At 39.0% G+C, this 12,713-nt stretch overlaps 1 protein-coding gene across 1 annotated transcript in view; it reads left to right on the plus strand.

The window, feature by feature from the left end:
- Positions 1 to 6,136, plus strand: part of TIPARP (TCDD inducible poly(ADP-ribose) polymerase) — a 29,274-nt gene extending 23,138 nt beyond the window's left edge. The window contains exons 4-5 of the mRNA XM_087965228.1: positions 2,671 to 2,940; positions 5,381 to 6,136. Coding sequence (XP_087821354.1) covers positions 2,671 to 2,940; positions 5,381 to 5,828 — 718 coding nt within the window. The 3' untranslated portion in view covers positions 5,829 to 6,136. The remainder of the gene's footprint in view (positions 1 to 2,670; positions 2,941 to 5,380) is intronic.
- The last annotated feature ends 6,577 nt before the right edge of the window (positions 6,137 to 12,713 follow it).

The raw sequence follows: 12,713 nt of genomic DNA on the forward strand, positions 1-12,713 counted from the left end.
CAACAGAAGGTCACAGATGGTGATCGCGTAAATGCAGGACAGTGCAACCATGCAGAAGTCACCTAATGACAGCAAATGGGGCAGCCTGAACTGCTGTCATAAGTTGATATGATCATGTCATGTTACACCTTATGACCACATTGCTTAGCAATGGAGTTACTCGTCCTATCTGAAGTGTAGATGCCAACAGCTCTGCCTGCAAATCAGCTCAGATGTCTTCCTTTTGACTGTAGATACTAATTGCATTGGTTTCTGTTGTGGAAACACTGAACTGAATTGTACTCCTGTTTTCCCCCTCTTTTTTTCTATTGGATTTCTATTAATCCTCTCTATTCAAATGATTCTGCTCCTTTGACTAACTACTAATCCGATAAGATTGTACAAGATGCACAGCTTTCACTTATGCTAAAGGCAACAAACTAGCTTGAACATAACTTTTTTTTTTAATAAGGGTGGAATTGCACTAGCTTTACACAATTTGCTTTTGCTAAATTGGCAAAAGTATGCAGCCACAAATTATTTTAAGAACTTGTAAAAAATTAATTTTAATAAGAAAGAAACCTTATTTGGGGAAGCCCTTTTTCTGCAAGAAAGTTACTTTCCATATTCAAGTCACTTTCCAGTTCTCAGCTGTTTTTAAAGTTAGCTCTGTTTTGTTGGGAACAAGGCAGCTTGGACTGCTGAAAATTTAGTGTAGAAGTGAGCAACGAGCAAATACTTCTTCCTGGAAACACAACAATCCATATTTTGACAAAATTGCTTTGGCGTACAGTTGTTTTGGAACTGAATCTTAATTCTTTGAATGGCTTTGTTTTTAACACCGTTATCTGGATCCTGTCAAATTTGCACTCAAGTTCCCTTTGAATTCCTTTTGAAAAACTATTTATATTTAGCATGAACCACACTGACTTTGAAAGGACCAAAATGGAATTGACCTCATCTGGATCTAGCTCTTTCTGGGTGCATTATTTGCTTTCTAAGAGCTAGTTAATAGGTATTTGGAATTGCCGTAGTTCAGCATATATACTGTTTATAGCTCTCTATTGAGAGCATCGGATTTATAATAAGTGGAATAAAAATAGTTTCATTGTTGGTGTCTACCACTGATTATCCAACCAAAGAGAAAATGTTATTTTTAAAGAACAAATTGCTTATCTTTCAATAAGCATCAATTAGTTGTGCTTTTTTTTTTTAATTACTGCAGCATTTGCTGGGAGACAAACACTGCCAAGCCCTCTACTTCCAGGAAATTCCTGACCTTTCTCTTGTCTCAGAGACAAGAGAGATTAGCCAGTCTTTATTTGACCTTAACCAATAAGGAAGAGCTACTAGAGAATGTGAATTTGAGCAAAATGACCAATGAATGCTGAAATTCCATTTAGGATGGGACACTAAGCAGAATGCAATTAAAGGTGCAAGTTTTAATATACACAGATCAGAACAAGGATTAATATGACCGCAAAAGGAATGGGGAAAGGGAATTCAAGATGGGTAAGAATGGGAATTCCTAAAAATAACTAAAAACTTAATTGGGGATAATTACAGGGGAAGAACATGATATAAAAGAAAATCTGAAAAACCAAACCTGTGTGTTTATGTGCATGCGATATAAAGGAGTTAGAAAGAATAGGTCAGCAAAGACAACAATGTACAAGTAGCCCAATTTTGTAGAGATGGCATCAAGATAACTAAAATTCAAATATAGGTACCCTTAGGAAACATGTTAAGAATAACTAAAAGTATTTCTTCAGATATCTTCTAAATAAGAAATATGCATTCTACCAAACGGTTAGGAAAACATGGTTGAAGGAACAGAATCTCTCTTAGTTTGAGCTCAACAGAAATATAAGTGAGAATATGTACTGATCAAAATGATTCAATACTTTCTGGGCCAGAGATATTTGCATTTTATGATGTGGAAGTAATCTGATGATAGTCTGTCCAAAAATCTATAAAAGGAGCATCGATAGTTCAAAATAACACAAACTTGGAAAAGGAAAATATATTCCTATCTTATGAAATAAGAAAAGAAAGGATATAAGATATGTACTATCAGTCAATCTCACATTACTATATGGGAAGATTTTAGAATAGATCATGAAAGAGTTAGTTCTGTAACCACTTCCTTGAAAATTGTGCAGATTGTTAAGAATTCGAAACATGGATTTCTTGGAAACAAATCTTATTTTCAGATTGGAGAACTTCTTTAGTTGAGGGAAAGCTGTGGAAATAATACATCTAGACTTCAGCAAAACATCTGACAAACTCATCATGACATGTTTTAGCAAGTATGAGATGGAGGTTATATTTATCGATTGGATTCATAGCCAACTTGAAAGCTGTACTAGAGAGTAAGTCATCAGGGGTTCTTCATCAAACTGGTATGTCTCGTGGTTTAGTTCAAGACACAACAGTCTTAAGTATTTTCATTAATAACCTCAGTGAATAGATAATGCTTATCAAACTTCAGATAACAAAAAACTGTAGATGATCACTAACATATTAGAAGAGCAAAAAGTTCAGCCTCAGAGTGAGAGGTTAGAGCAGCATTTTTCCCCCTTTAGCACCCCTTCCCACTTTTTACAAAAATTATGGAGGACTCTGTACAGCTTACAGATGTTAGATATCCTATTAAATCCTTTTCTTCCATTTCTCTCCCTATTTCTCCAGGACACTTAGTGGCAGCCTGGCAGTGCCAATGACAGAATCTATCCCATCACAAGTTTTATTCCCAGGTTCTGTTACCGCTCCCGGTTTCTATCCAGACACATGGATTAGCATGGACCCAGCTCAGGACTTTATCCAAGTGCCTGTTTCAAAGGAAGACAAAAGCTACAGAACCATTTATAATCTCTTTCATAAGACTGTGCCTGAGACCAAATATAAAATCTTGAAAATACTGCGAGTTCAGAACCAGTTTTTGTGGGAGAAGTACAAGAGGTAAGTCAAGATCAGATAAGTAATCTCCTGTTCACTTCATTATTTCACGGTTTTTGGAGAGGTGGGACAATAATAGCAACATCTCTTGGAAAAGCGTTTTTTACTGCCAATGCCTTCAACAAGAGAGCCATAATAGTCTAGTGGTTAAGGTACCAGGCTAGAAAGTGGAAGTCTGTGAGTTTTAACCCTGCCTTACTCATGAAAGCCTGCAGGGTGACATTCGATCAGTCACACACAGTCAGCCCAACTCACCTGACCAGGGTTGTTTGGGAGGAAACTAGGAGGAGGAAAGTGTGTTGGATATATTCGCTGCCTTGAGTTATGTATAAAAATAACAAAGGAGGCATATAAATTAAACAAATTTTGCTTCTTAATGGTCAATTGCCTTATATACTATTGGCCTAGATGTCGGTGAAGAGCTTGTCCTTAGAAACACAAACAAGAACTTCAGCTACATTGGAGTGGGGAAAACTGCAGGCAACAGCTGTCTGTTGGGAAATATCAGGAATGGCCGTTGTTGTGTACAAATTGTTCAGAAGGAGTGCAGCCTAGACAGAAGGAGTGCCTCTGCTTTGCTAAAAGCCACCCTCTGAACTAAAACCTGCATCTCCTTTTCAACCTATGAAAGAGACCTTTTGTTGAAGCACCAGCCTTGGTGATGAACAGCTGTTTTGTTTGGCCTGATTGAATTTGAATAGAGCTTCCTGGCTTCTCGTTTTGTTAAGTTGGCACCATGTTTTAGCTTCTAACCCAAACTGAGAAGAGCAGAAATCTCCGTGATAGATCCCACAAACAGAGCTACAAAATCACATTTTATTTGCTTTTTTCCCCTGGAATATTTTGTCTAAATACTGTAACAGTATGCTGATAGAAAAATCTGATATGGGGGAAATTTTCTAAGCTAGCATTAAAAAAGAGAAAGTATTGCTAATGTTATGGTATAGCCAAGTATTCTACTTTCCAGCTTTCTCTCTGAAATAGTACAGATTAGCAATATATAATTGTGTTTTCTAAATCTTAGTTACATTTAACTACAAGTAAGTTTTTCTCAGGATTAATGTTTCCATTAAGAAGAGCAGAAAGGCAAGTGGTAGACCCAGGAGAGGATTCTGCAATCCTACTATTCCTGCATTTTATAATTAGGTTGTGTATTGCTAGAGCCTTTCCCCGGTTTCATTTAAGCAGGGTACAAATGGCCTGGCATTGGGTTTTTTTTCCTGCCATGTCTCGATGTTGCCTCCATCTCATTCCAAGCCTACAAGTAAGGCAGGTCTACAAGTAGTCCTCAGCTTATGACTGGAATTGAGAGTGGAATTATAGTCTCTGTTGTCATAAGTCAAGGCACCCACATGAGCAGAAGTAATTTTCTGCCCTTTTTGCAGGAATCATTAAGTATAAATGTGGTGGGTGTTAAGCAAACCTCTTCTTTTGAATAGGCTATTTTTTTTTATAGAAACCAACAAAAAAAAAAAAACAATGAATCAGGCATGTGACCATAGAAGCCCATGGCTGGTTATAAACTGACCTGCCTGACATGTGAATATAGGGGCACAGCCTGATCATTTATGATTGCTGAAGTCCTTTATGGACCCTAAAGCACTCAATCCATGACCATCATAACTTTGTCTTAAAACACTTGGTCATGAAGTGAGGATTACCTGTACACCATCTTTAGCTGTACTAATGTGAAAGTAGTGTTCCCCCCCTTAAACTGAATAGTATTCACAAGAAGTTGCAAAACATGTAAAGTCTTACACATACATACCCATTAAGTAAGGTCACACTTCTCCTTTAACCTAAGGCTACCATGTTTGGTGCCATCTTCTTTCCCTAAATAGTTGTGCTATGTTAGGGATCTAGGAAAACAGTGGTGCTAGATATCTCAACCATGTGTGGTATAACTGCTGTGGTCCCTCCTGAAAAATAAATTGTGATGCTTTGAATTTTAACTTCCTTAATTGTGTTAAACTCAGATGATGACAGAATGGGATGTAGAAAGAGAAGGAAACAATTTAGTCATGGCAAGCACAGAGCAGTAGCAATCATTCTTGTTTCAAGATTTGTTGGCAGATGTCATTCAGTAGAGAAAACTGGTGGAATCGGCCAATTTCTTTGGTTTTTCACTCTCTGGGTGTGCAAAGATCAGGCAGCACCATTTAGCAATGAGTCAAAACAGGCACAAAAGAAGCAGGGCATTGGCAATTGGGGGCGTTGTTAAGGATAGCTAAAGAGCACCAAATAAGCAGTGGTGAAAGCAAGCCACTCAATCCTCCAGACATGAACTGAGGACAGCTTTGGAGATTATTTCAGGCAAAGACATACTACTCAAGCTCCAGGGTCTACAAAATGTCTTGGTCTTTTTAAGTTCCTTTAGGCAGACTTTAACTTTCAGGAATTTGAAAAGGTATAACCGTGTATGTGTCTTATGTTTCATTTCCAGGAAAAAAGAATACATGTCTAAAAAAATGACCGGGTTAGACAAGATTATGAATGAAAGACATTTGTTCCATGGCACCTCCCAAGACGTGGTAGATGGTATCTGCAAGCACAACTTTGACCCTCGGGTATGTGGGAAACACGCCACCATGTTCGGGCAAGGCAGCTACTTTGCTCGGAAAGCCAGCTACTCCCATAATTTCTCCAAGCGGTCACCCAAAGGGATCCACTACATGTTTTTAGCAAAAGTACTGACTGGAAAGTACACAGTAGGGAACCACACCATGAGAAGACCTCCACCTGTGAACCCTGCAAGCATCACCAGTGATCTGTATGATTCCTGTGTGGACAACTACTTCGAACCACAGATTTTTGTTATTTTTAACGATGACCAGAGTTACCCTTATTTTGTTATCCAGTATGAAGAAGTTAGTAATACTGTTATCATCTGAGAGACAGAGAGAGAAATAATTTCCATTGATAAATTATTGTTGTTGATGGACTTTATTCTGCTGTTTATAGAATGGACTCCTTGTTTGGGGGGAGAAGAAATCCAATTTGGGGAAGTTTTAATAAAGGTATTGAGGAACATGGAGGGGGAAAAAACAAACCTTTTTAACAAAAAAAGAAAAATAATCCTGAAAAGACCAATTGTGCAAATTGTAAATATTTTCCATTGTTTATAGCTGAGAAGAAGAAAAAGACTGTGCCTTTTGTTATAAACACTATTTATGTTAGTAAATTTAATGTTTTAAAAACTTAATAGTGTGACCCAGTGATATCTTGAAAACTTGTAATTTGTCTGTCTTGAGTCCTTGCTGTTCTTATCTGGCTTCTTTTTTGGGCTTTTGGAGGTACTTGATCCCTTACTGTGAAATGCTTCACCTTTGAATCGTATCTGGAAGGCAGGTGTGGCTACATATATATGCTCTGCAACTGTACAGGTATTTACTGGCAACATGCCCAAGTGAAATATATTATCTGCTTCACTAAAAGGAACAAGGTTGGAGATTCAGTTCCTGCTACATAAAACAGTGATAACAGGAAGGGAAAGCCAAATGCTTCCATAGAAACTCTTTATTTTCTCATGGCTACTTTCCCTCTTAAGTGTTCAACAATTGGGATTTTCATAAATGAGAAGAGATGGCTAAGAGATGGAGACAAAAAAATGACATGCTTGGGGAGATGATAAAATTGATTTATGCTTAGAAAGGGTTTGTTTTCCTGCCTTTTTAAAAAAAAAATCATTTAGGGCCATGTAGTTTTGAATGGAAACACAAAAGCATGTGTGAGATGCAAACCTAACTTCAAGTTAATTGGCTAGCAGCTTGACAGTCCACCATTGTGGAAACTAGTTGCACACCTTACTTGCATGTAACATCTATGTCTTTCTGATAATTTCACAAATTGCTAATATATATATTCTTAAGTTTTCGCGGGTACTTACATGTATGGTATTCAGCTTTGTTCGGGTATTTTCCCACGTCATTATAGTTGTGCTTTTAAAGTTGGAGCAACGTTTCGGCAGAATCTCATCTGCCATCATCAGGCTTCTGTATTGTGTTCGTCTGTGAGTCAGACAAACAGCTGTGAAAGACGAACACAATACAGAAGCCTGATGATGGCAGATGAGATTCTGTCGAAACGTTGCTACAACTTTAAAAGCACAACTCCTAATGATGTGGGAAAATACCCGAACAAAGCTGAATACCATACATGTAAGTACCCGTGAAAACTTTATTTATATATATATATATATATATTCATTCATTCCAATTTTTCCAAAATAAAAATATATGAGATTTTAAAATGAAGGGCAAGCCAGCTGCCAGTAAACATAGCATAATCTTCACTTCTGTTCCACCATAATCACTGAAGCAAGCTAAAATAATGCTAACATTGGCCAGGTGTTTTCCATTTGTTCAGAAGTGAGAAGTAATGCCTTCCCCCACCCAGTCAGTTTTGGAGTTCACAGTGTTGTGGCTGTGGTCCTACAACATATCTAACAAAGGTTCATTTTATCATGCTTACAAATAATGATTGGGTTCACGCAACATTCTAACACAGGGGTCCCCAACCACCGGACCGGTACCGGTCCGCGGAACAACTCCTACCGGGCCGCGGCTTGCTGGGCGACGCCATCTTTTTTTCATGAAAAAGTGCTTCCAGTGAGCTTTTCCGGGTAGAAAGCTCACCGGAAGCACGTTTTCATCAAAAAAGATGGTGGCGCTAGCGCTCGGTGAGCTTTTCCAGGTAGAAAGCTCACCGGAAGCACGTTTCATCAAAAAGATGGCGCCAGCGCTTCGGTGAGCTTTTCCAGGTAGAAAGCCATTTCTACCGGAAAAGCTCACCGAGCGTTGGCGCCACCATCTTTTTATGAAAGCGTGCTTCCGTGAGGTCACCGGAAGCACTTTTTCATCAAAAAAGATGGCGGCGCCCAGCTGATGCCGGTACCGGGCCGCGGCGCCCAGCTGATGCCGGTACCGGGCCGCGGCGTCAAAAAGGTTGGGGATCACTGTTCTAACAAGGACGCTATAGTACGATGGAGAATTAATTTTGATTGCCAAAAGGCCATTGTTGTCTTGCTTGTTTTACATTTACATTGTCCAAATGCTTATTTGTTATTTATCTGAATACAGATAACCCTCAACAACAGTCCATTTAGTGACTGTTCTAAGTTACAATGGTACTGAAAAAAGTGACCACCATTTTTCACACTTAACCATTGTAACATCTTCATGGTCATGTGATCAAAATTCAAATGCTTGCCAATTGACTTATGACAGTTGCAGTGTCCTGAGGTCATGTGAACAACGTTTTTCAACTTTTGGACAAGCAAAATCAACGGGGAAGCAAATTCACTTAACCATGTTACTAACTTAGCAACTGTGGAGATTCACTTAACAACTGTGGCAAATAAGGACAAAATGAGGCAAAACTCACTTAACAAAGTCTCAGCAACAGAAATTTTGGATTTAATTGTGGTCATAAGTCAAAAGTCCAGCTGTACTACCTCCACCTATCTGAAAATCTCTGTAGGTTACACTACATTAAATGTTCCTTATACTTCTGTCCCTGATTTAAACTTTTATTACAACCCACATTCTTAATGAAAACCTGAAGAAATTGAGAGGGGAAAGAAAATTGTTGTGTTTCAGCTGTCCCTACTGCATGCCTGCATACTTTTCATGGAAAAACTAGGAGTTCAGGAAGTAGTAATAAAGGAAGAATGGGGGCCCTAGTTTAATTGTATTGTTCCTACTCATTGAATTTAGTAGCTGGGATCAGAGGAGAGTTTTCAGTGGCATACAGAGATCTGGAATGAGGATTTCCACCCAGGCTGCCTTCCCAGTGATGGCAATATCCAGGTTGGCATTGGGACATACAACAGAAGGCTCCTTCATCCTTAGCCATCGATATTATTCTCTGGCTTAGCTTCTTAGAGCCAAGCAGCATAAAATAGTACTATTCTTGGATTCTGGTCACTTCAGGCCGCTGTGGAAGGATCACATTTAAATGTTTTCTCATTCAAATTGCTCTCTGGAGGGTTTTGTTTTTGATAAGGAAACATCTCAGCGAACAAAACAAAGTTTCTGCAATATTTTTTTATTTATCAGTTGTGGAATCAAACACTAGCAGGAACTGTGTTCATGTTATACTTTCTGCTACTCATGGAGATGAATTCTTAATGTATACACCATAACCTCTAGTAAGGCCTCCAGCTCCATCATCTGGTCTCAACAAAAAAGGGAGGGGGTCTGTATGAGTCTAATCAATCTGGCATATTTATTAAACACAGAAGCATCAAAATTCAAAAGAATAGATTCACAGGCATACAAACTGCCAGATGTTGAAATGTATGATCGTATCCTTATGCAAATATGACTCGTATCTGCATCGTATGCTGGGATGAGAGCACATGTGAGTACATAATGGCAGCATTTGTGTGATGATGCCTTAATATATATTTCCTGCATTCTAACCACTGCACCAGGCTCAGTGGTTACAATGCAATATTGCAGCAAATCTGCCCACAGCCTGGAATTCAATTGTGAAGGGTTGACTCAGTCTTCCATCTTCTAAGGTCGGTATAATGAGAAGAACCCAGATTGTTGCAGGCAATATGCTGACATTGTAAACTATCCAGAGAGAGTTGTAAAGCTCTACAGGGCAGTATATAAATCTAAGTACTATTGCTATGATATTGTCATCACAGTTTGCTGTTGAATGGACTTAGACTGCATTATTCATATGCTATACAAACATGTTGAGATGGAAGTACATCATGGCAACATGGCTAGATTGCAGCAATAGTCCTGAGTGCACATGTAAGACTACTACTTTGCTGTCTTGCTGGCTTCAAAGATGTTTCAGAGCTGGTTACGGGGCTGGTTATCCCCTATAGCAGTGATCCCCAACCTTTTTTATGCCGCGGCCCGGTATCCCCAACCTTTTTTATGGCGCGGCCCGGTACCGGCATCAGCTGGGCGCCGCCATCTTGTTTTGATGAAAAAGTGCTTCCGGTGAGCTCACCGGAAGCACTTTTTCATCAAAACAAGATGGCGGCGCCCAGCAAACCAGCGGCCCAGTAGGACTTGTTCCACGGACCGGTACCGGTCCACGGACTGGTGGTTGGGGACCCCTGCCCTATAGAGTCCCCGCCCCGTCCCCCTGCCATGGCACAGGACTGAGTTAGGCACAGGACTATTTCTGACTATATTCCAGATGATCTAATACAGGGGCGTCAAACTCATGGCATCATGTCGTCACAGCTATTGTGACTTTTTCTTCGTTTGCTAAACTGGGAGTGGACGTGGCCAGCGCGTGATGCATCCAGCCTGCAGCCGTGAGTTTGAGACTCCTGCTCTAATAGGATAACTATAGTCCAGGTGACTTTCTTAAGGCAAGGTCATCTGACGGGACCCAGACTTCTCACTTAGACCATAACTTCCCTATTTGTGTGAATTGGGCAGTAATGTAGATTTCAGATAAAATAGAATAAAATCACTTCCTTTCCCACATGCCAAGGATAAGCAGTGTAACAGTACCTTCGCTGGTTCTCAATTTTAATCTCTATCTAATACAATCAACATGGCCAGTGACAAGGAATTATGGCAGCTGTTATCTGAAACATTTGGAGAGTTTCAAGTTACCTTGCCAAAAGCAATCCCCATTTAAAATTATTGCCACTTTTGTTGTTGTTAATGGGCTTTTTATCTAAGGGTAGTATTTGTTCCTGAATATTGGGGACATTTGTTTGCAATGATTTTTTTTTCCTGAGAAAACCACAGATGCGTATACAGCAGCACTTATCACAGAACACCTGGCTTCTACTTTATTGCTTTTCAGTTCACTACACTGTGCTTTGCTTTGCCCAAGTGATAGGCCTCCATTTCCTTTGTACAGAAAACAGATTGTGTGATAGATTGATGAACCACCATCTGCAACGATTCTTATCTTCATTTCTCCACACACTCTACATATATCTAGAAAAGGAAACACTTAAACTTTCATGGTTGTTTCTCAATGTTCACAGGACCTGATTTTCACAGAAGTTTTTTTTTAAAGGGGGGGGTAACTGTTCATTGGTATGGAAAATATTTCTTGCAGCTAAGGTTGTTAAAGGTTGAAGGTAAATTTTAACTAAGTGGACTGTTAAAAAACACACCCTTTTTATTGAACAAGCAATTTGTGGAATCTGGGCAGTAAAGTAATCCCACTAGAACAAAGTTCAGGAAAATCTTATGAATGCCTCTGGGCTGGAGTTCGTCCACAATGTCAAACTTTAAAAAAAAAAATATCAGTAGGACATAGATAGCAATGAAGGGAAAATGCAGGGTTTAACCAGTATCAAATAGCAATTTATCCATGAGACTCCGTGGGTTATATACTTCACAGAGACAACAATTCTGCTCCTGATCACAAATTGTTGAACATTTGGAGGAAGAAAATGTGTAAACCATTCTTAGCTTGAAAAGCAAAAAGTACATTCTTAGCTCGAAAAGCAAAAAGTACTTCTCAACTGAAGAAGCAGTTACTTCAAACTTGCAGAAGAACTGACTTTCTTGCAATATGCCAGGGCTACACACTGAGGCTCAGTACTGCTTACAGAGCATGAAAACATTGGGTGTATCCCCCGAATCCAATCAAACCGATTGTGAATGTGACAGAAGAAATGAAGTATGCAAAGGCTATGTTCATCTAATATGTTTTAACTGAGTTAGATAACAGTAGGAGGAACACAATATCTAATCTTGGTTACAAATAATCTTGTTTAGTATCTTATGGGTTAATAAGTTGGGAAAAGCCAGCCTGTTTTGATTAGTTTATAGTGTAATGTATTTTGCAAACCCAGAAAACTGGTTTCATTCAGAATCAAGGTAAATTCCCCATTAGAAACTTACAATGTTGAAATGATAGAAATATCACCTTTATTAATCTTATTTTGGCACAAAAGTTGGTTGGATGACTTCAGAAGACTGTATAAGTGGGGAAATGACTCAAGTCTTGTAAGAATATCGCCAAATAACAATAATATGGGCAAGATTTAATTAAACTGAAATTACATCAACCTTTCATTTTTATCCTAGCTCTGCCCATTTATCTTTCTCCTGGTTGTGCAGAGTTTCAGTGTGCCTCTTAAAAGACAATGGGAAGTCCTTAGCCTGAAAACGGTTCTTGAAATGTGTACTCAGGACCTCCTTTCTTTCATTTCTTCTTTCTTACTTGCAAGAACTATATCATAACTGACAGCTAGGGAGGGTTCCATTCAAAGTGGGATCTTCCTAGCCAGCATATTTTGTGATCCTGGTAGCATAGATATCCCATATGAATAAGTGGGTCTCTGTTGATCAAAGTCTAGGCCGGGTATTCCATGCTGACTATTTTGCATTCAACAATGGTAGAAAGTAGGAGCCAGACAAGCTTATTCTTAATGTTTTATCTATGTAAGCCACCTGCACAAGCACCTTGAGCTAAACCCTACTATCATCAAAGATAGTGATGAAAGGTTTATTAGTACAAGATCCTGCTGACAGTCACAGATCCTGAACATAGATTTCTTTAGTTTGGATGTATATTAATTCTTATGCTGGTTGAAGGATTGAAAGGGAAGTTGTCCTAACCTCTTATAAGAAGAACCTCCACTGACACATCTACTAAGATCCAAGGCTGCATAATAGGAATCTGCTGCAGCTGTAGTATCTTGCAAACTTATGAATTATCTAATATATTATGTTGATGGTTGTTCAAATGGACAGAGATACAAAGTAGCAGCAGAAACCAGAAACCTGCTGTAATATAACATCTGCTCTCCCTCACTCAGAGGGTCATATCAC

Source organism: Notechis scutatus, chromosome 4 (assembly GCF_049901735.1).
Source record: "Notechis scutatus isolate UNSWTSFEM ecotype Mainland chromosome 4, rNotScu1.2, whole genome shotgun sequence".
Taxonomy (NCBI): domain Eukaryota; kingdom Metazoa; phylum Chordata; class Lepidosauria; order Squamata; family Elapidae; genus Notechis; species Notechis scutatus.